Source organism: Crotalus tigris, unplaced genomic scaffold, assembly GCF_016545835.1.
Source record: "Crotalus tigris isolate CLP2741 ecotype Arizona unplaced genomic scaffold, ASM1654583v1 scf7180000024375.2447938, whole genome shotgun sequence".
NCBI classification, from domain to species: Eukaryota; Metazoa; Chordata; class Lepidosauria; order Squamata; family Viperidae; genus Crotalus; species Crotalus tigris.
In genome coordinates this window covers 2,032,796-2,056,784 of record NW_024100545.1, presented here as the reverse complement: position 1 = coordinate 2,056,784, position 23,989 = coordinate 2,032,796, and the positions used below count along the sequence as shown (strand labels likewise).

The 23,989-nt window shown below is 39.7% G+C and overlaps 1 protein-coding gene across 1 annotated transcript in view; it reads right to left on the bottom strand.

Annotated features, from left to right (window-relative positions):
* DNMT1 (DNA methyltransferase 1) overlaps positions 1 to 23,442 on the bottom strand; it is a 42,574-nt gene extending 19,132 nt beyond the window's left edge. The window contains exons 1-16 of the mRNA XM_039328304.1: positions 23,298 to 23,442; positions 16,341 to 16,383; positions 16,094 to 16,201; positions 14,038 to 14,314; positions 13,362 to 13,434; positions 12,182 to 12,293; positions 11,427 to 11,467; positions 10,046 to 10,097; positions 8,053 to 8,136; positions 7,861 to 7,970; positions 6,759 to 6,877; positions 5,260 to 5,352; positions 4,683 to 4,834; positions 2,697 to 2,884; positions 767 to 956; positions 117 to 214 (exon numbers count right to left, since the gene is read on the bottom strand). Coding sequence (XP_039184238.1) covers positions 117 to 214; positions 767 to 956; positions 2,697 to 2,884; positions 4,683 to 4,834; positions 5,260 to 5,352; positions 6,759 to 6,877; positions 7,861 to 7,970; positions 8,053 to 8,136; positions 10,046 to 10,097; positions 11,427 to 11,467; positions 12,182 to 12,293; positions 13,362 to 13,434; positions 14,038 to 14,314; positions 16,094 to 16,201; positions 16,341 to 16,383; positions 23,298 to 23,437 — 1,880 coding nt within the window. The 5' untranslated portion in view covers positions 23,438 to 23,442. The remainder of the gene's footprint in view (positions 1 to 116; positions 215 to 766; positions 957 to 2,696; positions 2,885 to 4,682; positions 4,835 to 5,259; positions 5,353 to 6,758; positions 6,878 to 7,860; positions 7,971 to 8,052; positions 8,137 to 10,045; positions 10,098 to 11,426; positions 11,468 to 12,181; positions 12,294 to 13,361; positions 13,435 to 14,037; positions 14,315 to 16,093; positions 16,202 to 16,340; positions 16,384 to 23,297) is intronic.
* Positions 23,443 to 23,989: the final 547 nt, after the last annotated feature.

Sequence of the window (23,989 nt, the reverse complement as noted above, 5' to 3'; positions counted from 1 at the left end):
TAAGCCAATTAATGGAAGGCTTCTCAGACTGCCTTTCCCTTGTTAACACCTCATCTGAGGAGCTGGCAGCTCCTCTGCCTTCAGTACTGGCTCATGAAAATCAAAATAATAATTACCTCCGATGCAGGCAGGCTTGTTTTGACTTTCCACTCCCTCCAAATTTAATCATATCTTGGCAAGCTTTGCATTTACCACACTCTGGCTGTTGGCAAACCTGGAAAAAGAGAGGAAAAAAAGCACATTGATCAAGGAGAAAATGTTTTCAGTGGGTGGCCTAACTTCCTTCACATGGAAACTGTTGTTGAATGAGTACTACTGCGTGCTTTAAGGCAAGGGTGTCAAACTGTCGGCCGTGGGCCGGATGCGTCATGAAGAAACCACGTCCACCTCATTGCTGGCAATGGGGGAAAGCTCCGATATGTTGCACGATGTCACGTGATGTCGCGAGTTTGACATGTTTGCTTTAAGGACTGGATAAAATCTTACAATCCAAATCAACCATCATGCTTCAAATTCACATAACATATAAGGAAAATTCCAGAAAAGGTGACCTTAATTTGTGGACTATATTATGAACGTGACCACTGAATGCTTGCAGAACTTGGGATATTCTGGCTAGAAGCAACGCAGCAGTAAAACATAAAATAAATTAACTTGTACCAAAGAGTGAATGTGCTTAATAGGCTGAAAGAAAGGGATCAGAAAGGAGTGGAAAAGACAAGGACTTTTTAATCTGAATACCAACCTCCTCTATCTAACCACCTACCTCGCAGACTCCACAGCGCCTCCGCTTTGCAGCATTCTCCTTGTCTTCTTCTTTTTCATTCTTCTCAATTTGCTCAGAGAAGAAAGTGTCAAAGATCAAATAGACCAATTTGGTGGTGGTGGCCTTAGTAGGCCCTTTATCTTTGTCAATTTTGGTGGGATGCCTGATAGCCTGTCTCCTTGCAGCTCGTCTGGAGAGCAGGAACAACAGGGAAGAATTAGGTCCTTGCCGGACTTATCTGGGTACAGTATACTGGGCAGCCCTGGGACAAAATGAAACACTAGAAACACTGTTTCAAAATGGTGGGAAGACTTTAGTCCTCATTGGACAAGCAACATTTCTAGAAATCTTGAAGCAAGGGGAAAAAGGAGTTATTGCTCAAAAATAAGTACATTTAGAATAACATTAAAATCTATGATAAACAATATTTAAATTTTAGCATTTTTATTACTACATTGTTACTTTATAATACTATATATAGTTTAAATTGCTTGTTAAAGTATTTCGGAGTATTAAGTAAAACATACTATTTGCACAGAATTGTAAACTCGTTGAATGAAAACGGGTTAAATGATTTCAAATTTTGCGCTAAAAGGAGTTCAATTTTGTCTACTTAGGCCAGGGGTAGGCAACCTTGGCTCTTTTTTGACTCGTGGACTGGGCTGCAACTCCCAGAATTCCTGAGCCAGCATGGCTGGCTCAGGAATTCTGGGCGTTGAAGTCCACGAGTCATAAAAGAGCCAAGGTTGCCTACCCCTGACTTAGGCGAAGCAGACAGGTTTATACTGAAAACAGAAGAAACCATCAATATAGACAAAAGGAAAGGAAATGACATATTCTGGATTTTATCCTTTAGAGTATTGAAATACGTACAAAAAGCCATAACTTTCTGTATTTGAAAAAAAAACACGGAATGGAGGAAACAAAATGCTGGCTCAAACTGCGTTCTCAATCAAAAGTACTATACTGCTACTCTTCTTTCCATACTTTTTCCACTTTTATCCTCTTTGCAGACTTCAGAAAACTGAAGGTTTTTCTGAGATAAGCTTTTCTTTTCATAAGTTAGTTCACTTCATGACACGATTTATTTTCAAATATTGACCAATATACATGCTAGCCATTTCATGTGTTATTTCAAACATTTTTTTTAAGCAAGTATTCCATAATTCCATTTTGTTCCCCATTTTGAGGATAGGAAGGCAACAATGCTTGGGGGGTGGGGGAGGATTTTCTGAAATTGTCCAACCATTGTACTAAGTATTTTCTCAGCTACCATTAAGCTGATCGGTGGGAAGTTGGATCTTTACCTGGGCACAGGTGCCATAAAGAATTCTTGTTCTTCCCAAACAAGAGTTAGTTTCAAATAAATTATGTAAATTGCTTCAATGTAGTATTATAGGTAGTCCTCAACTTATGACCACAATTTAGCCCCAAATTCCATTGCCAAGCAAGACAGTTGTTGAATTTTGTCCCATTTTACGACCTTTCTTGCCACAGTTGTTAAGTGAATCACTGTAATTGTTAAGTTAGTAACATGGCTGTTAAGTGAACCTGGCTTCCCCACTGACTTTGCTTGTCAGAAAGATTGCAAAAGGTGATTGCATGACACTTGGATACCTGCAACCGTCATAAATATGACCCAGTTGCCAAGCATCTGAATTTTGGTCACAGGACCATGGGAGATGCTGCAATAGTCGTTAAGTGTGAAAAACGGTCATACGTCACTTTTTCAGTGTCACTGTAACTTTGAATGGTCACTAATGGTTGTAAGTTGAAGACCACCAGCAAAACCGTGCAGTTTGTGGCACAGAATTTGCCATCCCTTAAAGCCAAACCAAGGCAGAGAATGTGTTTTGTTGCAAGGCAGACATTTTTTCCTGGAGCCAGAGAACCCCCCCCACACACACAAACTGCCCAACTGCCCTCCTACCTTTTCCCCAAAGTGACTCCAGCCAGCTTAATCAGGTCCCTCATGCAAGGTGTGATAAGGACTGGAGGCTCATCACTATCCCCAGCCTCATCGTAGCTCTCCACCTGTTCCACCACAAACTGGGCATGTCTCAGAAGGGAATCTTCTGTGAAACGGTTGAAGTTCAATCCAGCAGGAGGAACGGTGGTCTGGAGAAAATCAGAAGCAGGAGGCTAACTATGGTTTTCAGATAGACCAGTGGTGGCGAACCTGTGGCACGCGTGCCCAAGGTGGCACTCGGAGTCCTCTCTGTAGGCAGAAGTGCTGTCGCCCCAGCCCCAGCCCCGTCTTCTCCCATGACCCTCTCATCACCAGCAGTCCCCCCGGAGGAGAGTCGCCCCTGAGTGTGGCCCACGTGGAGCAGCGCAGTCAAGCACACGGAACTGGGCAGTGGGGACAACTCTGCCCTTGCACTACATTGTGCACAAATGATGCTGCAGGGTGTGGGCGGAGGGCATGGCCGCCAGGCGCTGCTGGGCCGCCATGGTGATCTGTGGCGGGTCATGGAGGTGGGCGGAGTGGGGGGCGGAGCAGGCTGGGGGCAGGGTGGAGGGGGCGGGGGCGGTTTTGGGGCACTCGGTCTCTAAAAGGTTCGCCATCACTGAGATAGATTATGCAGGAGAAAGGGTATACATGAGCTATTTTCTAAGGTTCCTGATCTTCAAAGGCCTTGGGAAAGCAGCTTGGAGGAGGGGATGCGTGACTGAACCAGGATTGAGGAAACGCAGGTTCAAATTTCCATTTTCCCAGGTGGTTTTTTTCCCCCCTCAAGTGTGTCTAACACCCAGGAATGTTGTAAGATATAAAGAGAGAAACTACCTTATATACTGCTTTCAACTCCTTAGAAAAGAAGCAGGATATTTACATTCACTAACTTTATGTCCCCAAATACTTATGCTTTTAAACTACAGTATCAGGAAAAAAGAAGCTTTTGATACCATTTTGCAACTGCCCAATTTAATTAGCAATATAATGGAATCTTCAACTATTTAATGAAAGTAAACTTTTAGAAATAGAATACTATTATAGCAAAAAAAATTTTTTTTAAAAAAACCCTAGCTTCATTATGATGTATACTTTTTTATTTCTTTGAGTCAATATTTACTACTCTTGATTGACTGGACAAGAACATGTAGTTTTATTGCCAACATTTTAAGAAGTGGTTTGCTCTTTCATTTTTTCTAGGTCTGAGAGAGAATGACTGGCCCAAGGTCACCCATCTGGTTTTGTGCCTAAACAGGACTAGAATGTATGGTCTCTTGTTTTTTTGCCTTAAGTTGGTGCCTTAACAAGTGCACCAGTTTTTGTAAATGTATAGTAGGTAGGGAACAGAAGCCCATCAAATATTACTGAAGTTATATTCCAAGCACTCTTTGTTAACCATGTGGGCTGAGGTAGCAGGAAGCTGTAGTTCAGCAAAATCTGGAGGGAAACAACTTCTCTACTCCAGATTTATGGGATATCAAGAGTTTTGAAACAAAGAGCACATTCTATTCATTTGCTTTTTTTCTGATTGGTGACAGCATTCCATGATCTGGGGCTGAAACATTATTTAACTCATGGGAATAAAAATTGGAAGTGGTTCAGGCAAATGTTTACCTGATTCAATGATGTATAATTAGGAGAGAGAAACCTAAACCAGACTTGCAGGATTCTGCTATTATGGGCTATTGTAATATATTATAGTTATAGTTATCCTATAGAGTTTATTTTCTACATAGGTTTACCTAGTGATGCTGACATCAGTCTTTGCCCAGGTAGCAGTTCTTGCATATTTCTGTCAATGTCTCTTTCTACATTTGGGAAGCAACAATCTGATAAGCCAAATGTTATACAGTATCTATAACATCACAGCCTGGTGTATGCATTCTGAGAAGAAGCACTATATATTGGCATTTTCTTTTACACTGCATAAAAAATGACGCTTCCCTGCTTAGTCAGACCAACCTCTATCTTATTCAACAAGTCCTCATAGCTGACATCAGGATTGTTCTGTAAGAATTCAACAACAATCTTGCTCATGTAAATCTTCTCTTGCATCAATGCAAAGATGGGGGCGTATTCTTCACTAGGTTCCATCAGGATGTAATCTGCAAAGGCTAGAACACAGTGCAAATGCATGTCCAATTAATGAGACTTGGGTGGGAACATACACATAACTGGGAATGTAGCCTATTATTTTCAAAATTCTAAACACATAACCATGGTTTGCAATCAGTTGCTTTGTATCTTTCTCAAAGAACATACATATCAAGCCTGGAAGCCTGTACTTTCATCACGTAAAACAAGTGCGGTGTGGCAAAATCACTGTGAATTTAAGACACTTGCGGTTTCTTATAGCATTTAAACAGATCAAAATGTGGAATGTGTGTTGGGGAAAGGCAGCAGAATGTAGAAGAATGTTTTGGTTCAGACAGACTCAATTTTGTCTGCCTGACTGCACCTTAATGCACTTTGAACCCAGGTGCGTAAGAGAAACACAACTGACACTTCTGAGAATTAATCTCTGCCAACTTGAGCTTACCTGTGGTGAAGCCGATTAAAGCTTTCTCCCCTCCATCAAAACCAGTGATCCACCAAGCATTGATGGGGCCCATTTTTCTGGCTCGGACACCCCCTACAACAGTAGCAGAAATAAAAAGGAGATTGCCATGGTTTTCCAGACTATTATTGTTGTTCTAATGTTTATTCCACATTTCTTGAACATTAGTAGCATTTCTGAATTTTTATAACTTAATTATCAAATCCGATATATCACTAAATACAACTTTGTATAATGCAGGGGTGTCAAGCTCGCCGCCTCACATGACATGTCGTGATGTATCGTGACTTTTTTCCCCTTGCTGGAGCTGAGGCGGACGTGGCTTCTGCGTGACGCATCTGGCCTGTGGGCTGACAGTTTGAGATCCCAGTGTAATGCAAATAACCTTATTTTCTCAATCTTTGCTTTTTTTTTTTTGAGGACAAAAGCACACAATCTAACTATGCCACATGGTTCTTGAAACTGTTGCAAAATTGCCAGCATGCTATAATTTTTAATGTGGTACAAATCATGAGACACATAGGAAATGATTTTAACTCATTAATTCACCCACTCCTTGGGTAAGGAACTAGGAGACCACTCAAAGGGCAACTATACCCTTAGTCCAAAAGAGGTTGCATATGCCTGCTTTTGAAATCTGAAAATACTTGTCTGCCTGGGAGTTCCATTTAGTCTCCAAATATATACTTGACTTTAGTGTGAACTTTGTCTCTGGCTGGCTCTTGAAAAGTCTGAAATCTTAAGTTCTGAATTTCTGTCCCAAATAAGCATAAACAATGCATATTGTCACTTTGGCTTTTTGTGGCATAAAATGGCAATAGTTCCTAACTTCCTTTCCATGTGTGTATTTATGAAACTGAAAGGCCCAATTCTTTAATGTCTTATAACATTTAGAAATCTTCACATCTTGTTAGCATGAAGGGGTTTTTCGTGTGTGCCTTCAAGTCAGCGTTGACTCCTGATGAATGCCTAGACTACTCCCTGCAGTTTTCTTGGCAAGGTTTTTCAGAAGTGGTTTGCTCTTGCCCACTTTCAAGGGTTGAGTGTGTGTGACTGGCCCAAAGGCACCCACCTAGCTTTGTGCCTAAGGGACTAGAACTCACTGTCTTCCAATTTCTAGGCTGATGCCCTAGCCACTACATCATACCGGCTCTCAAAAGTAAATGTGTGAAGTAAACACAAAGAAATAACTTCATAATAGCATTATTCAGCATCGCTTTTTTAATAGTGCAAATTATTATGTCAGATATTTTCTAATATATCTGGATATGATGACTTAAAAGACTCCATCTGTTACCAACAGCCAGCAGGAAGTTCTGGAAGCCAGGAACCTAAAGCCAGAAGGAAACTCTTTGTCTGATCACCATTCTAAATATTCTAGACAGATTTTACACAACCACAGGCTGCAGAATGGTCACTGATAAAGATATAAGGTTCATATTTCCTTAGCCTTTCACTAAGGAAGCCCCTGTTTCTCTTACCATCCAGGCAAGGGTTATCATCATATATTGGCTTCACAGCACCACTGAAGTAGAGTTCAATATTCCTTTCTATGAGACCGGTATCAAAAGGACATAGATGACCTTTTCGATCATATACACTGTAAAGAGAATGTGATGGTTGTAGATTATACACTTGCTATTTATTACAGCAAAATACAAAACTACAGCCTAAGATTAATATACACAGAACAGTTCCCGTATAACAAGGCAATACACATAAAGACTTGCGCTTTTGCAATGAAAAAAAAAAATCAAAGGAAGTGGTGATAGTTAAGGCCACGGTGGAGTAAGTTAGGGAAAGTGAATGATGGCCATGAGGACAGGATAGTATGTGTGTTTGCTTATTTACAAGGTCTTTTGCCACTTTCACCAAATTAAATCTTAAGCAGCTTGAAAAATACACATTGGGCAGCTGGGCAGCGACCAGAGTTGGCTGTAGACTCTGGCTTTGTTCCAAGAATGTAGCCTTGCATCAGCAGCCTTGTCATTTGCCACTGCTAGCCCAAGTGGAATTTCAAGCTGCAAACATTTCCTGCGTTATTTTAAGTTTGTACTATTTTTATGGGGCAGGTACAGATTTCAAATGTTTAAAAAGAAATGGGTTTTTTGGACATGATTTTGGAGAATAAAACTGCAGTCAATTTTCAGCACTCATACTTAGAAGGGGCTTAAAAAGACTGCTGAAAGGAACCCTGAGGATGAAAATTATCCATCCATAGTAGCAGGGAGAACAAATGGCAAGTTCAACTTAATCTAAGCAAATTTAAATTAATGGATCCGAGGTCAAATCCAACCATCCATCCAAATTCCCGTTGGGGTTTGCTCAAGAAAGATACAATGATTAAATCCGATGTCCAAGAGGACCGGGAAAAGAATCTGATTTTTTTTTAGTTTGTATTAGTTTTTGTTGTTGTAAATTGTAATATTTAATAAAATTACTATGAAAAAATCCAAACTTTTGGGGGGTACGGTAGAAGAAGCCTACTTCATAAGAAAGAGAAAACTCCACGGGATTTTTAATCTCCCCAAAGCAGCTCACCTTCTAATTGACACTTTACAGTGAATCGGAACAAAGTTTTACCTAAAAAATGTTACTTTGTGCTGGGGCAGGTCATCATAGCTTTCAAATCCATCTTCATTGGCATCAAAAATGGACAAGCGTTCATCTGTCAACATCTCTGGTTCATCCAGCTAGGAGTGAAAAAGATTTTGTCTCCATTCTGACAACATTCAAATGGGGACATTTTTCAGCTGCAAAAGTGGACCGACTTACTGCACCATCTGGATCCCCCTGAAAGAACTTCAGATCAGGATCATCCAAGTACTGCCTGCACTCCATGCACTTGGGAGGGGTCGTCTGAAAGAAAAAAGATGTGACAGGAAAACTTCACTCGGACCAGAATCAAGAACATCAGAAATGTGTATGTCAAATCCCGGCTGAAAAGCCCAACAAAGCAAAACACTGGAGACATGGTGATCTCTAATGTAAACTTTAATCAGGCACAACATACCGGCAGACAGAAGGAAAGCTAGCTCTGGCAATATGGCGGGAAACAGATAATTAAAGGAGTAAAGCTTTCCCTCCCTCTCTGACAGTTCAGGTCACATTGTCCAATTAATCCTCCAGCAGTTGTTATGAGAAGAAACCTTCTGCTCAGGAAAACGGCTCTCATGCTGATAGGGAACACCTGTGGATCCCAAGCTCCCCTCCCTCACAACTGTTGAAAAGCTAGAAGCAACATAATAGCAGTCCTAAAAAAATAGATCTTCGGAGCTTGACAGTGTAATCAATTCAGGAATCTCTGTTGAATCTAATTTTGAAGAATAATATATTGGAACATGGAATAAACATATTGCAATTTACATGAATGCACAAACTCTGTGTTTTTTCAGTTCTTAATTCAGGAATGGGTCTTTTGCATGCTGTAGAATTTTAATGGCAAATACCGGGCATTCCATTTGTTATAGGCTACTCTTGAGGGGCTACATATGATGTTTCCCAATCTTGCTTTAATGAATGAGTCTAAGATGATTTTAACTCTAGCCACTATATTTATGCATTTAGTTGCCAGATTTGTTCTGTTTTTGCTCATCTCCAAAATAAAGTGGGGCCTAAGTACTTATTAGAGAAAAGGCAGTAAAATCAAACAGCTTTTCAAATTTCTATGTTACTCTGTGAGCTTCTTTTAGTTTACCATTTTACAAAAACTTATGTTGAACTGAAAAGCTCTTATGAGGAGGTGAATCAGGGATGCAATACTACTGTAGCATTCTGAAAGAAGCCTTATGTAAAATGTCCCAGAAAAACTACACAGCTATAATACTGAATTCGGGTAATCAGGAACCTGAATATTTTATAAGATAATGCTATTTTCAAATAGTATGTTAATTACTTCATGGAAACAAAGCACAATAGATACTTTCATAAATTCAAAAATTTTACAGAGCCCATAAAATTATTGCTGCTCAGAAAGGTAAAATTCCAGGAAGTATACATTTTGCAATATGATAGTAGATTTATATATTATGCGAAACCATAGTTTTTAAGCCATGGATGATTAGCAAGCCATAATCTATAGTATACAAGCAACACAGCTGCATTTATGCATTGGCTTTCACTTAATGTAAACAAACCACATTATAATTTATGTGATTGTTTAGCTTCAATTAACTGCGGATTATTTTGGGCTTCTTCAAGTTGGTGCTTTTCAGATATATTGCACTACAGTGTTCATGTTGGCTGAAGAATTGTAGGTGTTAAAAGGCATCAAGTTGGAAAGTGCTCAATGTTTACACATCACAGGCAGGAGGTAATGCCAAACATTTCCAGAGCAACTTACCAAGAAACATTGCTAAGCACACGATAAAACTATTAGCAAATAGCAGCATGATTATCTACAGCCACTCACCATGCAGTTAAAATGATTGTTACCTTTCTTTTCTTATTCAAATACTGAGGAGATTGTGAATTACGAGGAACTAGAGATGACGATATCTCATAAAGGTTACGTAATATGTATATGCAGCACTTTAGAACATTTGGCCACTGTAATATTTACTAGCTTTCACCAAAACAGTGGCAGGCACAGCTAATTAAAACATGTTTCTCAGCCAAATATATACACAATATGATTTACCACCCAAGAGGGAAAGGCTCATTTCCACCAAACTACTTTCAACATTCAGCTTCATTTAACAACTATAGTGTACATAGTGTTTTTAATTCATTAAACAAACAAAACCACAAAAATAAAATATCTACTTACTTTAACAGGAGTCACGGTTTTAACCTGATTTACTTCTTCTTTTATCTCAGACCTGGGGAGTAGGGACACACATATTGACAGAAGTAGGGAAATTACAGGCTATTATAACACAATTTAAGACATTTGATAATTTTGTAAAGTGTTTGGATCCCAATAACCAACTGTAGCACATTTATGGTATTATTAATGTGGTGCCTTTTATCTTATTGCAAGATTGCTTATAGAATCCTATAATCAAAAGTTAGAATATAAATCTAAACACATGTGCACATATTTCTTTGTACAAACAAGCTCATAAAAAGCTAAGTCCGCCAAGGAGGTAGATAATTGGCTATAGTATAGTAAGTTTCCACTATTGTGAAAACAGAAGAGACTGGTATCTGCTCCAGTTTTATAATCATTACTTCCAGTCTCTGCAGTAGCATGATAAAGCACTGGACAGATGCTGAATTTTCATTAAACTTGAAGATGCCTTTTCTGTCTGATGGGAATATAATATTCCCATTTTTTTAAATCCTTGTAACTCCATGCTTTCTACCACCCACATAAAAATTCCCCCTGCATTTCCTTTTCCTAGCTAATTTCCTAGAGTGTCACATGAACATAATAAATGGAACCTAAATATAATTAAAGGACCACTTTTACTCAATCAGGATTACATTTTTTAAAAAATGTAAGAACTGCTTTTATTACTCTTTTCCCTCTCTCTATTCAAATGGAGAAGGCTCTGCTACAAAAATACAGCAGCAAAGTCTCTCCATACTTCAGCAAGTTATGCAAAATTAGAGTTGGTCCTTCTGATGTTGCTAAGATACAACAGCCAGCACTCCATGCCAATCTGACCAAGTCTGCTTAGAACTGTAGCGCTATAACAACAGTATAGTACTCCACCCCGTAGTAGGTTATTATAGATCTGACAGGGAATAGATGACTGCAGAATGATCACAAACAAAAAGGATATATCCCTTGTCTGTTGATATGAAAATGCAGCAGCCTTTGTAGTCAAGAATATCAGTGAGATTGGGCCTAAAACTCCAATAATTCCCTTCTAATAGTACTAACAATTCTAGGAAATGTGGGTTTATAAATCAACAGACCACCAAGTTAGTGAAATCCAAGATCCAGAATGCACAACAAGCAATATTTGAAATGCTGCCTGCGTTAAAAAATCAGAATTCCTTGCCCACATTTGTATCTGGCCCTTTTTCCATGGATGCTGCACGTAATCAACACTGAGTTCTTCCTGATTATTCACTCTCAACAAAAAAAGCAACTCACTTTTAAGCATATTCATCTTTGGGATCACTGTTTTAGGTAATTGCTAATAAGCCATGGAGATGAAAGTACTTTAGATGTCAAGTATCCAGCCAATAGTACTTACCCTTCCTTGGCTTCAGTTCTGATTCTTTTCTCATCTTGTTCCTTGAGAGGGAAATGGAAAACAAAAAATGCTAAAAAGTTTTTATACTTTTTAAATTATAAGTAATCCTCACTTAGTGACCACTTGAAGTTATGACAGACTCCCCCAAAGTTACTTATGCTCCAATTTTGAAGTTATGGCAACTACATCCCCCCCTCCCCTCATGCCATTGCATATTGGGCATTTGGCTACGAGTTCACCTATATGGCCATTTGCTGTGTCACATGATCGTAATCGCGTTTCTTGCTGGTTTCTGACATTTACTTTCTGTTTCCAGAAAAAACTGACCATTGGATAAAAGGTTTCACTTAATGACCACTTTAGCTTAATGACTGCCGTGTTCAATACAAAAATTAGGCATGGTGACATGATCACCTACTGAACAACTGCAGCAATTTATAACCATAATTCTTGGCTCAATTATGGTTGTAACTTGAGACAACTTGTACTGGAGAAAGATGCCGCTCAAATGCTGAAGCTAGATCTAGTTAGCATCAGTAAAAATCTCCCTCACAAAAGGACGAACTCTGTTAATATTCAACCCAAAATTAATTTGTCCCGGATGATATAAATTGAGGTGAGGTATGATATAAATTGAGGTGAGTTTGAACTAAACTTTCAAAGAATTTCATAAGCCTCCTCAACTGTCAGATGGGTTAAGCTGAAAGTTCCAGCCAGCCCATGCCAAATAGGGGAAAACTAAGTTGCAATCATACCTTTTCTCCAGGCAGTTCTTCCTCCTCCTCCTCCTCTTCCTCCTCCTCATTTTCTGCATTGCTTTCTTGTTTTAATTCTCCGTTCACCTCGTCTGATTTGCGTTTATTGGAACTATTGTGGATCCATAAAATATAAATTAATCAAAGGAGCTGTTTAATAAAGCATATTAATAAAGAGAAAAACAAAGCTACTGTAAGGGAAATGAGATCCGTTCCATCTTTCTCCCAACTTCTTGTTGCATTCTCTCCAAACTAATCCTTTTTCTAAAAATTCAGGCTCAGTCACTTTATGGCTGTGTGTAAATGGACGCCTTGACTTCTCGGTACGGGTCTAATACATTATCTGTAGTAATATTATATTCTTGATACCATAACAACAAGTCTGGCTTTCAATCAGAGTTGTACCATACTTGGAACAGATTATCTACAGGAAGACTTCACTTACTGCCTTATGCAGTGACCAAAGTTACAATAGTGCTGAAAAAAATAACTTTGTAACCAAGACACACATTTATATCCCTTGCATCATCTTTTTCTCAGTCACCTGTTCGCCATTACAGCTAGTGCACTTTATCTGGTGCCTGAACTAGTTTTTCATTCCCCTCATTTCACAAAAATGGAGAGATTGGGGAAGAAGTGATTACAAGTAAGCAGGCAGACAATGGGGAATTCATTGAAAGGAACGTGCTAGTGCCAGCTGTTTGCCTAGCATGCTCAAGGCCAGGAGTGCGCTAGGCAAACAGCCAGCATATGGATCCTTTCAATGTATATTCCCCATTGTGTATCTGCTTACTCTCTTGTAGTCCCTTCCTCTCCAATGAATTTAAATACAAACGTTATTTCCCTTCTTGCTAATTATCCCAGTGCTGGGGTGAGATTTCAAAGAGAAGGGGTATGTATTGTTACTGAAATCTCTGATTAGGAACCAGCAATTGTCATTACAAGCTGACTCCGAACTCTTTGCCCCAGGACAATCTGCTGTTCTAGTCCTCATTGGAAACATATATCTCAATATTTATCTCTGCCTGCTCCTTGACATTATTTCAATGCAAGTAGTCATGTCACAATTGGAGTAAATGAAAAAAAAAAGGAAAAGAGCTTACAGGTGTCAATAAAGAATCAGAAGAAGCACAAACAAATGAAAGTAGAAAAATACCAGGATTTCACATAACTTACTCACCCTTTGGAAAATAGAGCCATTATGGTTGGCTGCTTGCCAGAACTACGGGTGATCCTGGAGCTGGTTGAGGTTCCTGCAAATTCATTTAAAAAAATGTTGTCAGGCAGAAATTATGGCTGCCATTTTAAAAGTGCTTAATGTAGGCTATACACCCCTGATTTAAAGGAACACATCTAATCGCCATGTGTTATGCTCTAGTAAGAAGGTTGCCTATTGCAATATTGCAGGGATTTTTTAGGCTGCGATAGGAGACAGAATTTATGTGCTCTGTATATGTGAGGGAATGCAAAGATCTAGATATCAGTGGTACACATAAGGAGGTCCCCTGCAATTTTGTTGTTATGGGAGATGTTTGCCTACCCCCCCCTTAAGATTATTTATTGCATTTTCTTTTAAAATGTTTATCCCCTTTCAAAACAAAGTTTTCTTAGGGAGACCTACTTCTGAAAATTGCAATAAAAATATGCTAAAATTAAATGGAGGATCCCGCTGTAAGGTTGTTTACAACACTATGTTGGCCAGTTAAGATAAGTGATGGGGGAAAATAACCAAATTTCTATAAATGTTAAGCTATTCTTGTTTAAAGACAAGGATGGCATCCCTTTAAGGCCCAAATGTACAACTAACCTCCCCTCTCTCAGGCAAATGTCCGTTAAGTAGATAATACACATCTTACTTCTATTCTCACTATTGGACTTGCTCTTCCTGCCTCTTCGAGCTTTTGGAACAAATGGTGAAGATAATGGGGTTGAGGAGGAAGATGAGGCAGCCTCTTCAACTTCCATGCTGCTTTCCTCCTTCCCCTTGTTCTCCGCTCTCTCAGAGTCTTCATCACTGCCATAGCCACCATTTTCTGAGCATCCATTGAGCTTCTGGCCAAATGCCAAGTTGTCTCCATTTTCTAAAGACAGTTCTCTATGGAGCAGGGCTTTGACTTTGGCCAGGTAGAGTTCCTGTAGAAGGAAAAGACTAGAAGGTTGAACATATTTATAGATGAAGGGGATTTCATTTGTGATTCCATGAGATGCTGCCTCCTAGCTAATCAGCATCATCTCCTTAGCATAATTCATTTTAATTCTATAGGTTTCAGCTCTTAAATTATGAATGTCCATTATTTCCGTTTAAAAAAAGAAATAGGGACAGCCATTTCCATGACTCATGGAAGTAGCTAGTGTGCCAATAACCAACACAAGTATTGGTTTAGGAAATTTATGAGCAGGTTCTCGCTATGCTGATAACATGCATGTTTGCACACTCCATCACACGGAGAAAGAACATTGTGTGTGAAGATTGTAAAAGGTGTATCTTACTCTGTTATTCTACTTAAGTAGGTTAATTAAGATAATTACAATTTTTATTAGTAAATCCCTAGTTATGTTTTTACAGTTTTATTATTTAAGTAGCATACTTAAATTATGAAAATAATTTAATATTAATATCTGAAATATGAATGGAATCCTCACTAATGATGTATTGATCCTATTATAAAACAATCTGAATTACTCATTAAAAAAGACAGATTTCAATCTCCCCAGCATAAATCTGGAATTTTAAAATTTAGCTTTAGTGGGAAATTGTATACAGGTAGTAACAGTTCACTTAGTGACCGTTCAAAGTTGCAACGGCAGTGAAAAAAGTGATTTATGATCATTTTTCACACTTATAACCTTTGGTAGCATCCCCATGATTATGTGATCAAAATTCAGATGCTTAGCAACTGGTTCATACTTATGGCCACTGCAGTAATGTCACAGGGTCATGTGATCTCTTTTGCAACCTTTTGACATGGAAAATCAATGGGGAAGCCAGATTCACTTAACAACCATGTTACTAACTTATGAACTGCATTGTTTCACTTAACAACTGTGGCAAGATATGCCGTAAAGTGGGCCAAAACTCAACAACAGAAATGTTGGGCTCAACTGTGGTCATAACTTGAGGGACGACCTGTTTTGACATTTTATTTTATATTTTACTTAAAAAAAAGTCATCTCGCAATATTGTTCTTTGCTCAGTGGAAGGATGTAAAAAGTTTCAAATTCCAGGAGCAAAACTGAATATTGTTTGAAATAATACAATTCTACAAGCAAGAGACAATTTTCTTGTAGTGACGTCCTTAGGGAAGTAAATACTTTACTGGATTTAAATTTCAGAATGCCATGTTTGGAAGTTCTTCCAATGAAAAGAACAAAAAGAGATACTCAGTAGTCAACTGGGGTATGTGTTTCCCTATTCAGTTTAAGAAGTTCAAAGATTTCAGGAATATGCAGCAACACCAGCAAATTCAGTTGCTCAAAAATAATCTCTTTTAAAACTGAGGCTGTGGGGGTTCTGAATGATCAGGTCTTGTTCCTATAACAGGGCCAATTATACATGTATTAGTAGCATAAGTTTGTATTTTGATTTCCAGACTTACTTTGAAAAGCTACATAAATTGATAGCAATTCTCAGGTCATATCTTTATTCCTATAGATTAATGGCATATATGAGAAATTTTCAGATATGCTTAAATCACAAAGCAAAAGAATTTGTTTTCTCTAGCAGTGTGCCTTGATCAGATGTGCAAGTTGAGATATACAACAAAAACTTGCAGGAACAAAATTAGGCTTGCAGCAACCACGCGTCCTCTCATTCTGAAATCACTGTTAGCATTCTGAACATTAATTGTAAGGCAGGCAAAGCAAACAATAGTTGAACACAATGGGATGAATCTATTTATCTTGATTACCCACCTCAGAAAGTTCCTCTTTGCGTAACTTGGTCTCCAGATCTTTCAACTGATTTTGAACATCTACTTGTAAGAAGCCATGTATCAAACTCAGTTTTTCTTTAACACATTCCTAAAATCAGAAAGGGGAAAAGACTAGGTGAGTACCACAGCTAGCAACCCAGGTCTACAGAATCCTCTGAAGCAGTAGAAGCAGAAGGATATTTCATGATTCTTCATGGGAAGGGTGCAGTGAAAAGTTTGTTACTTACTCTTTCACCAAGACCATCTTCATCCCTCTCTAGATCTTTCAGCCTGTTTTTAAATCAAAACACAAAGACATCATAAATTAGTTTTCTATTTTGCCTTCTTGAGTTTTGGAGGAAATTTCCCCTCTGAAATGAAGGCCAAGTTAGAGGATCAACAACCGATTTACATATACACAACCCCTTTGATCTGTGACTTTTATCATAATAGGATATAGTTCCTAGTGAAACTGTCATATTGTGCCAAGCCAAGGTTTAAGTATGGTTTGTTGGACAAACCATACTTGGCTTGATAGACATAAAAAGACAAATCCATGAACAGATTGGCTTAGCACAATATATGTGAACCAGACTATTGTGGGCAATCAAAGGAGATTCTTCACTGAGTGAAGATCTCAGCATTCCATGAGTACATTTTTTTTTTCCATAGCAAGAGGGAACATGTAAACTTGAGACTTCCTCTGGATCTCTGTTAGAATCCAAGAAATAAAGGATCACATTAAAAATACCCTTTAGGACTGCAACAATATTTCTCATGTTGTATTTAGATGGGGGGGGGCAGCTTCTAAAGTAAATGAAGCCTAAGGTCATTAGCACCAAAGATTGGTGGAAATATCTGACAGTCAGGAACAGTATTTGTGTTACACTTTAATCCCTGCATGCATAATTTAAATATATTTTGATTGTGCATCTTGCTAAAAGCAATTCAGATGGAGCTTGGGTTGAGAAAAGAAGTCTCACTTTTAGAAGATAAACTATCTCAAGTACTTGCATTGAACATAATTAAAACTGGTGACTGAGAATTGAATCCTCATATATCAATAGGTCTAGTGCAGGCATGTCAAACTGTCGGCCCATGGGCCGGATGCATCACGCCGAAACTGCACCCACCCCATTGCTGGCAATGGGGGGAAAAGTCACGATACGTCGCGAGTTTGACATGCCTGGTCTAGTGTCATGTGAAGTATGGTTTGGCAGCTATCTGTCAGGCATAAATTAAGGATAAAATGGTCTAATTTAAGATAGGTGACCCATTTTTCATTCTAGGGAAACAAGGAATTCATATATTCCTCTTCCTCATTAAAATAGTTGAACTTATAAAAGCAGTAAACTCAATCTGTGTTTTAAAATCAGGCAAAATCACTTCTTGCACTGAGAATAGGCTCGCTGATCAACCTGACATCCAAGAAACCCCCAAACCAATAGGATTTGTTAACATTATTCCTCTGATATTGCATCCTCCAGGTTCTAATGGGAACACCTTACATACATATGCACAGCTTCCTTTATCCAGAGCACCTGCAAATCCCTTAGGTTGCACCAAACAAAAATACCTGTACTAGGAAGTAATAGGCTAACAGGCCTTTTCTGACCTTTTCTGGCTGACTGGAAAAACCACTTAGCTCTCATTGTCTTAGTATGAGTAAAGCAGTTCAGCTGGCAATAAACACTAATGTAATAAAAGTAACGAGGCTCACCCATGGCCAGAAAAGGCAAAAAGAAGGGAAAACTAGCTTGATTTAAACCATCTTTCCTATGCTTGATGAGATCTTTTCGGGCTACAAATCCAACCATGCCCAGTTACCTCAAGCAATCAAAGGGCCTGAAGGAGGCTGCAATCCAAATTATCTTGAGGCTCCCAAATTGGGGAAATTCTATAACATTCTAATAGGAGTAATCAAAATGAAAGGAGGAAAAAAGTCTACATCAATTAATATATATTTCAAAAAATGAGATGGTGTTAAAGTTCAATTCATAGAGAAAATACCCAATTCATCCCTTTATTAATAATCCAGTTTTGCTCACATTACAAAAAAGATGTTGAGACTTTGGAAAAAATGCAAAGAGCAGCAACTAAGACAGGGGTGTCAAACTGCCGGCCCATGGTCCTGATGTATCATAGCAAAACTGCGCCCACCCCACTGCTGGCAATGGAAAAAAAGTCGTGATATGTTGCAACATGTCACGTGACGTTGCGAGTTTGACATCCCTGAACTAAGATGATTAAAGGTCTGGAGATTAAATCATATGAAGAATAGTTGTAGGATTTGGGTTTGGCTAGTCTAGAGAAAAGAAGAACTATGGGGGACATGATAACAGTATTCCAATATTTGAGAGGTTGCGACAAAGTGGAGGGGGTCAGCTTATTTTCCAAAGCACCAGAGGGCAGGATAAGAAACACTGGATGGAAACTAATCAAGGAGAGAAGAAAACTTGAATTAAGGAGAAACCTCCTAACAGTGAGGACAATTAATCAGTGGAACAGCTTGCCATCAGAAGTTGTGGGTGCTTCATCATGGGAGGTTTTTAAGAAGAGATTGGATAATCAATTGTCTGAAATGGTATAAGGTCTCCTGCTTGAGCAGGGGGCTGGACTAGAAGACCTCCAAGGCCCCTTCTAGCTCTATTCTGATTGAATACCATCTTAGAGGATGTTTCTAATTGGCAAGAGTAATTCCACAACCAAGAATAGTTCTCTTAATTTCTATGCAGCAGAGGTATAGAGAGCCCAAAGCCTCATCTCATACTTCAGATCGAAATCTATAGCTGCCAACACAAAGGCAGAGATAGTGATTATAAGCGCAAGTAATGATTTCCACACACAAACACAAAATCTATTCATAGAGACACTGAAAAACATGCCTTAGGGCTTCAACCTTTTTTACAGGAAATACTGTATTTGTGTTACTTGATTTATTCTGATTCCTTCTTTATTGTAGTACTAGCTAAAAAAACCATTTCACTAGATTACTAATACAGTAAAACAAGACAAACTGAATGCCCAGTTTTCTTGTGGCTCAAAGGACTTTTTGTACTACTGACTTCACAGTTCAGAGTGATCACACTGCCCCAGAGACAATGACATGTGAACAGGTAAAAAGAAATTACAAGTAGATTCTGGGCCAAAGATTTCCTAACTTCTTTCAAAACAAAACAGTAGTATACCTTCTAGTAAAGGTAGACAGTTATTGAAGAAGATATTAATATATTCTTCTGGATCTCATCATTCAACTGTGTCTATAGCCATACAAGAGACTAGTGCCTATAAGACAACAGTGTTAAGACCCTCTTTGGATTACATTTCATTTACTCCCATGTGTAAAGATAGTCAGAAACATGATCAAAATGTCAACAGCAATACCAGAGACCAAAGTATTTCTACTACTCCAGTGAAGTCAAATGCTTTCCTGTGGAGGCATATCAGGGAACTGTCCTCTCCATATATATTTTGTCAGTAATATTCTGGTTATATAATTTAGCAAGCTATATGGCTATACTGCTTTTTTACAAAGACCTCTTCGTTTAAAAACTGTCTTTTTTTTCCTTTGCCCTGATTGGGGAAAAAACTTCTCTGGAGACTCCAGATACATTTCAGGTTGGAATTTCCAAATTTATATCCTAGAACTAATACAGACTAGGTTGATCAAAGAAGGATGTCAGCTGTTATTATTACAGCATTTTAAGTACACTATTCATCGCCATTTAAAGTCGGCTATACTTACTCCGATTAAAGTGTTTATGTTTTGACTTTTTATTCATATTCTTCATAATGCTGCTTGGCCTTACTCTGTAAAAACATCCCCTCCTTCACCTGGTGTGTAATTAAAATATTTCAGCTTCATACATTTGACAGCTGGGCCATAGTTATAAAATTTTCTACTAGTACTACAACTATTACTACAAAAAAAAAACTAGCTTTTAAAATTGTAACAACTATATTTTTTCTGCAACTGGCAAAAAAAGTATCCCTCTGTGCACCCACTTCCTCTCATCTTTAGCCACTATAGTTAAACTTGCCACAAAGCTAATTGGTTTATGTTCTTGATCAGCTGCACAATCACTCCAATATAAGCTCTGCTTTACTGTTTTAGCCTGAGTATTAGATTTGTTTAGGATCAGGCAGAACTTTAAAAAAAATCATGAGGGCAAACCTTGAACCATCCCTTGGTCCACTGTTAAAATAAGTTTTTAAATAATTCTCAGCTGAGAATCATTTTCATTCTACAAAATCAATGTGCCACATGGCTAACAATTACTGTAGCAATTATAAAAAAAAGAATAAATTTTAGTTTCTTTCTGTCTTTTCTATGTCCCCATTTTTTAAAAAAAATATTTTTAAATGAAAGCAACCTCCTGGACCAGTGACTTGTCACAGTAACCAAAAAACCTTCAGCTTCACATTGCTTCTTGATTAATCATGCAATTTGTAAATTTCCTGCCAAAGCAAACTAGCTGAGGTTTCATTTTAAAACATTCAACCAACCATTCAACTGTTCAAACTTTTACTCTGTGGCTGCATTTCTCTATAGTGGACTCCTTGCTCCCCACTGGCAATACAAGGCAGGGCAAGGGAGCACTCCAGGGGGCAAGAAAAAGTACTTTGCTGATACAAGGTCTTATGACTCTTCTTTTATGACCATAAAACCACATCAAAACCAAGAGTGACAGTTCCATAATAGAAATTAGAAGATGCCAAAGAGATTTTATTCCGATAGAACTGTTGACTTGGATGGAATTTCATTACAAATCCTGCCAAGAATGGCAATTATGTATTACAATTGTCATGAAAATGGGGACAAGAGAATAAATAGAGTTGAGAAAAATTCAAGTGTTGAAGTTCTGTCTGAAAGGCAGGTGAGCAAGTTCCTGCCCATTGTGACTCCAAACAACAGTCTCTCAGAAGGAAGGAGATAGCAAATAGATGTACCATGTGGTACATCTAGTGTGCTTGCTCACAAGGGTCATAGTAGGGAAGGCTTACATATGGTATCCTTAAAGCAGTGGTTCTCAACCTGTGGGTCGGGACCCCATTTGGGGTCGAACGACCATTTCATGGGGGTCGCCAAACAAGGCTGTCCGCCATTTTTTTCCCCTTTTCTTTGGCCACGCCCCTGGCACCCGGTGATGTATAAGTGGTTGGGGGTCACCACAACATGGGGAACTGTATTATGGGGTCGCGGCATTAGAAAGGTTGAGAACCACTGCCTTAAAGGTAGTACGTTAGCATGCAGGCAATTTAATGAGAAGCTGAAAAAGAAAGAGAAGGAACACTTTTCTTCTTCTAAGCTCTCCATGGTTGTACAAAAGTCAACTCGTTCCCAATAAGCACTCATTTTTGACTCCATTTTGCAGGCAGGTCTGAAAAACCACCTAAAGTAGACTTGAGAGCTGGAACACAGAGATTTAGCAGATACTAAACTAAAAAAGCAGGAGAGAGCAACATTTATTTTGCCTCAAAATTTATTTTTCATCTGAGGAAGAAAAGGAATAGTTGTATATGTAATCTGTTTTCTAACAACCTTAAGAGAGCTTATAGAACTTAAAACCTAAAGCTGATGAATGGTAAAGATCAAATATTTTCCCATAGTACAAAGAAACTGACCTATGTCTTTAGCAACATTATTGGAGTGAAGAGGCTGAGTTGGGGAAAGAGACAAAGAATGCTTCATATGTTTCTCTGGTGGAGGATAATAGCTATCCATTCCAGTGAAAGTGAGGAAGCAGAAGAACTTAAAAAAAGACAACTTGTTTTGAGCCAACATGATAATGTGCACAGCACTGATTATTTGGAGCAATTGTCAGATAATTCTGCTCAGGGAAAGAGGCCCACAAAAACCCACCTCCATTAGAAAGAGCCAGGTTCCATTGAAATGCAGGGCGCTGCTGGAAGTGCCAGAGAGCAGAAAGCCACCACCCCATACTGCAAGCTCATGATTGCCAACAACCCAACCCATGTCATTTCCCCCCCCCCTTATTTTTATGCAGAAGTCAGGGCATGTTAACCAATGCTTCCTGAACTGCGTGTGCGCCTGCGTTAATCCTTGCCCTAAACACAAACAAATGTTCCCGCCAAGATGCGTTTTCAACTGGAAAAGAAATTCGTTTTCACTTCCTGTCCCAGATGGCATGGGGTGGCATAAGGAGAAAAAAAAGGAAGGGCAGAGGAAAGATGAGGCCCATATCTTGTGAGATATACAGTGATTAATGTCTGATGCTCTACGCAGTGATTCATATTTCTACATTCCCACCTTCACTCAAAAAGCAGCTGGCACCTTTGAATGCTTTTAGTAAAAATTAGCAATCCCCTCACTTCTGATTCCTCTTTTTTTTCTTTTTCAATAGTTGCCTTTGCGAGAGACAATTCTACTCAAGAGATCCCAAGACTGAAGGCCCTAAAACTTGATAAGATAACATAATTATCTTAACTGATTTTAGGAACAAATTAAACTAAGTTTTGTCACTTGACAGGTATGGGGGGAAAGCGGGAACTAAGGAGAAGGTCAAACAGTCCTAGGAACAAGAAACAGAACAGATCCCCATTCCTTTATCCAAGTGAATATCTTCCCCCTCCAAGGGGTGGAAAAAACATTATGTAAAGAATTTCAAGGGCCTTGCACTTCTGGTCACAATCTCGGAGAAATATGCTTTCTCCTAATTATCCCCCCCCCCCTCAAAGGGACTCAAAAATCCACTGCAGGCTATTAAAAGTGGGAGGGGGGGGAAAGAAGAGAATTAGCACCTTCCTTTACTTCTCTCCATACAGTTCCGGGCTCCCTTGTCGCACTTCCCCCCCTTCGGGAACTTTTTCGTCCCTGCGTAACCCAACGGCCGCGCGGCACGTCTGGGCAGGCGAAATATCGAAACCGGGAGTCCGGGATTGTCAGTTTGGAGAACGGAGAGGTTCACCATCAAGCAAGAAGAGGGTAGAGGAAGCACGAGGGGTCCCGCTCCCCTTGCCCCGAAATGCAAGTGGGGGGGGCGACTACGGGGACGATGAAGGGGGAAACCTCCCCCCTGCTCCCCGCGCAGATTAGAAGGGTGCCTAAGACCATCCCTAGCCTCCGCAGAAGCTGTGCCACGGGCGGGGGGTTAGGTCAACGTGCCGTCGGGACAGGACGGGGGAGCGAATAACCTTCGGCCGGGAATCCGCCGGCCGAGTCCTCCCCGGCGCCGAGTACTCACCGCCTGCGCAGCTCCTCCGGGGTCAGCGGAGCGGCCTGGGCGGGCATCGGGACCGGCAGGACAGCAGGCAAGGATCCGACGGGAGCCGATTTGGCGCGCACCGGGGAGGGAGGGGGCGGAGCGGCTTCGGGATAGACCATCTTGCACAGGGGGGGAGGACAGGGGAGGGAGGAAAGGGCGGAACTTATCAAGTCGCCATTCAGGGAGAGGAAGAAACCAAACGGCGGGGGGGGGGCGAAGGGAGAGAGAAGCGGACGGGTGAGCGGGGAGTGCGCGCAGGAGCTGACCTGTGCAAAGCTGAGGCTCGTTATTTTCGGCTTTCTGGTTTCCAAAGGCAGCTGGCTCGGTGCTGCCGGGAGAGGCAGGCTGCAGGGCGCGGGAGAGCAATATTTCGGCTCCCCCCCCCCCGATTTTAGCTCACGCAGCCTTTGCCCATAGAAACTCGTTATAGATAATAGCGTAGGAATTTTGCTGGTTCAGTTCAGTCCGGCAGTTTCCCTGCTTCCCCTGACCACCTGGAAAATTCAAATAAAGAAGGCAGTAATCTTCCCGTACAGCTTGTTCCCACAGTATCTGAATATTCCAAACGTGGCCATTCAAATCATGGGCTGAAGTTTTTTTTTTTTTTATCACTGCTTTCCTGATGCACGGTTATTTTGGGCTCAGTGATCCATATTCTGCTAATATTCATC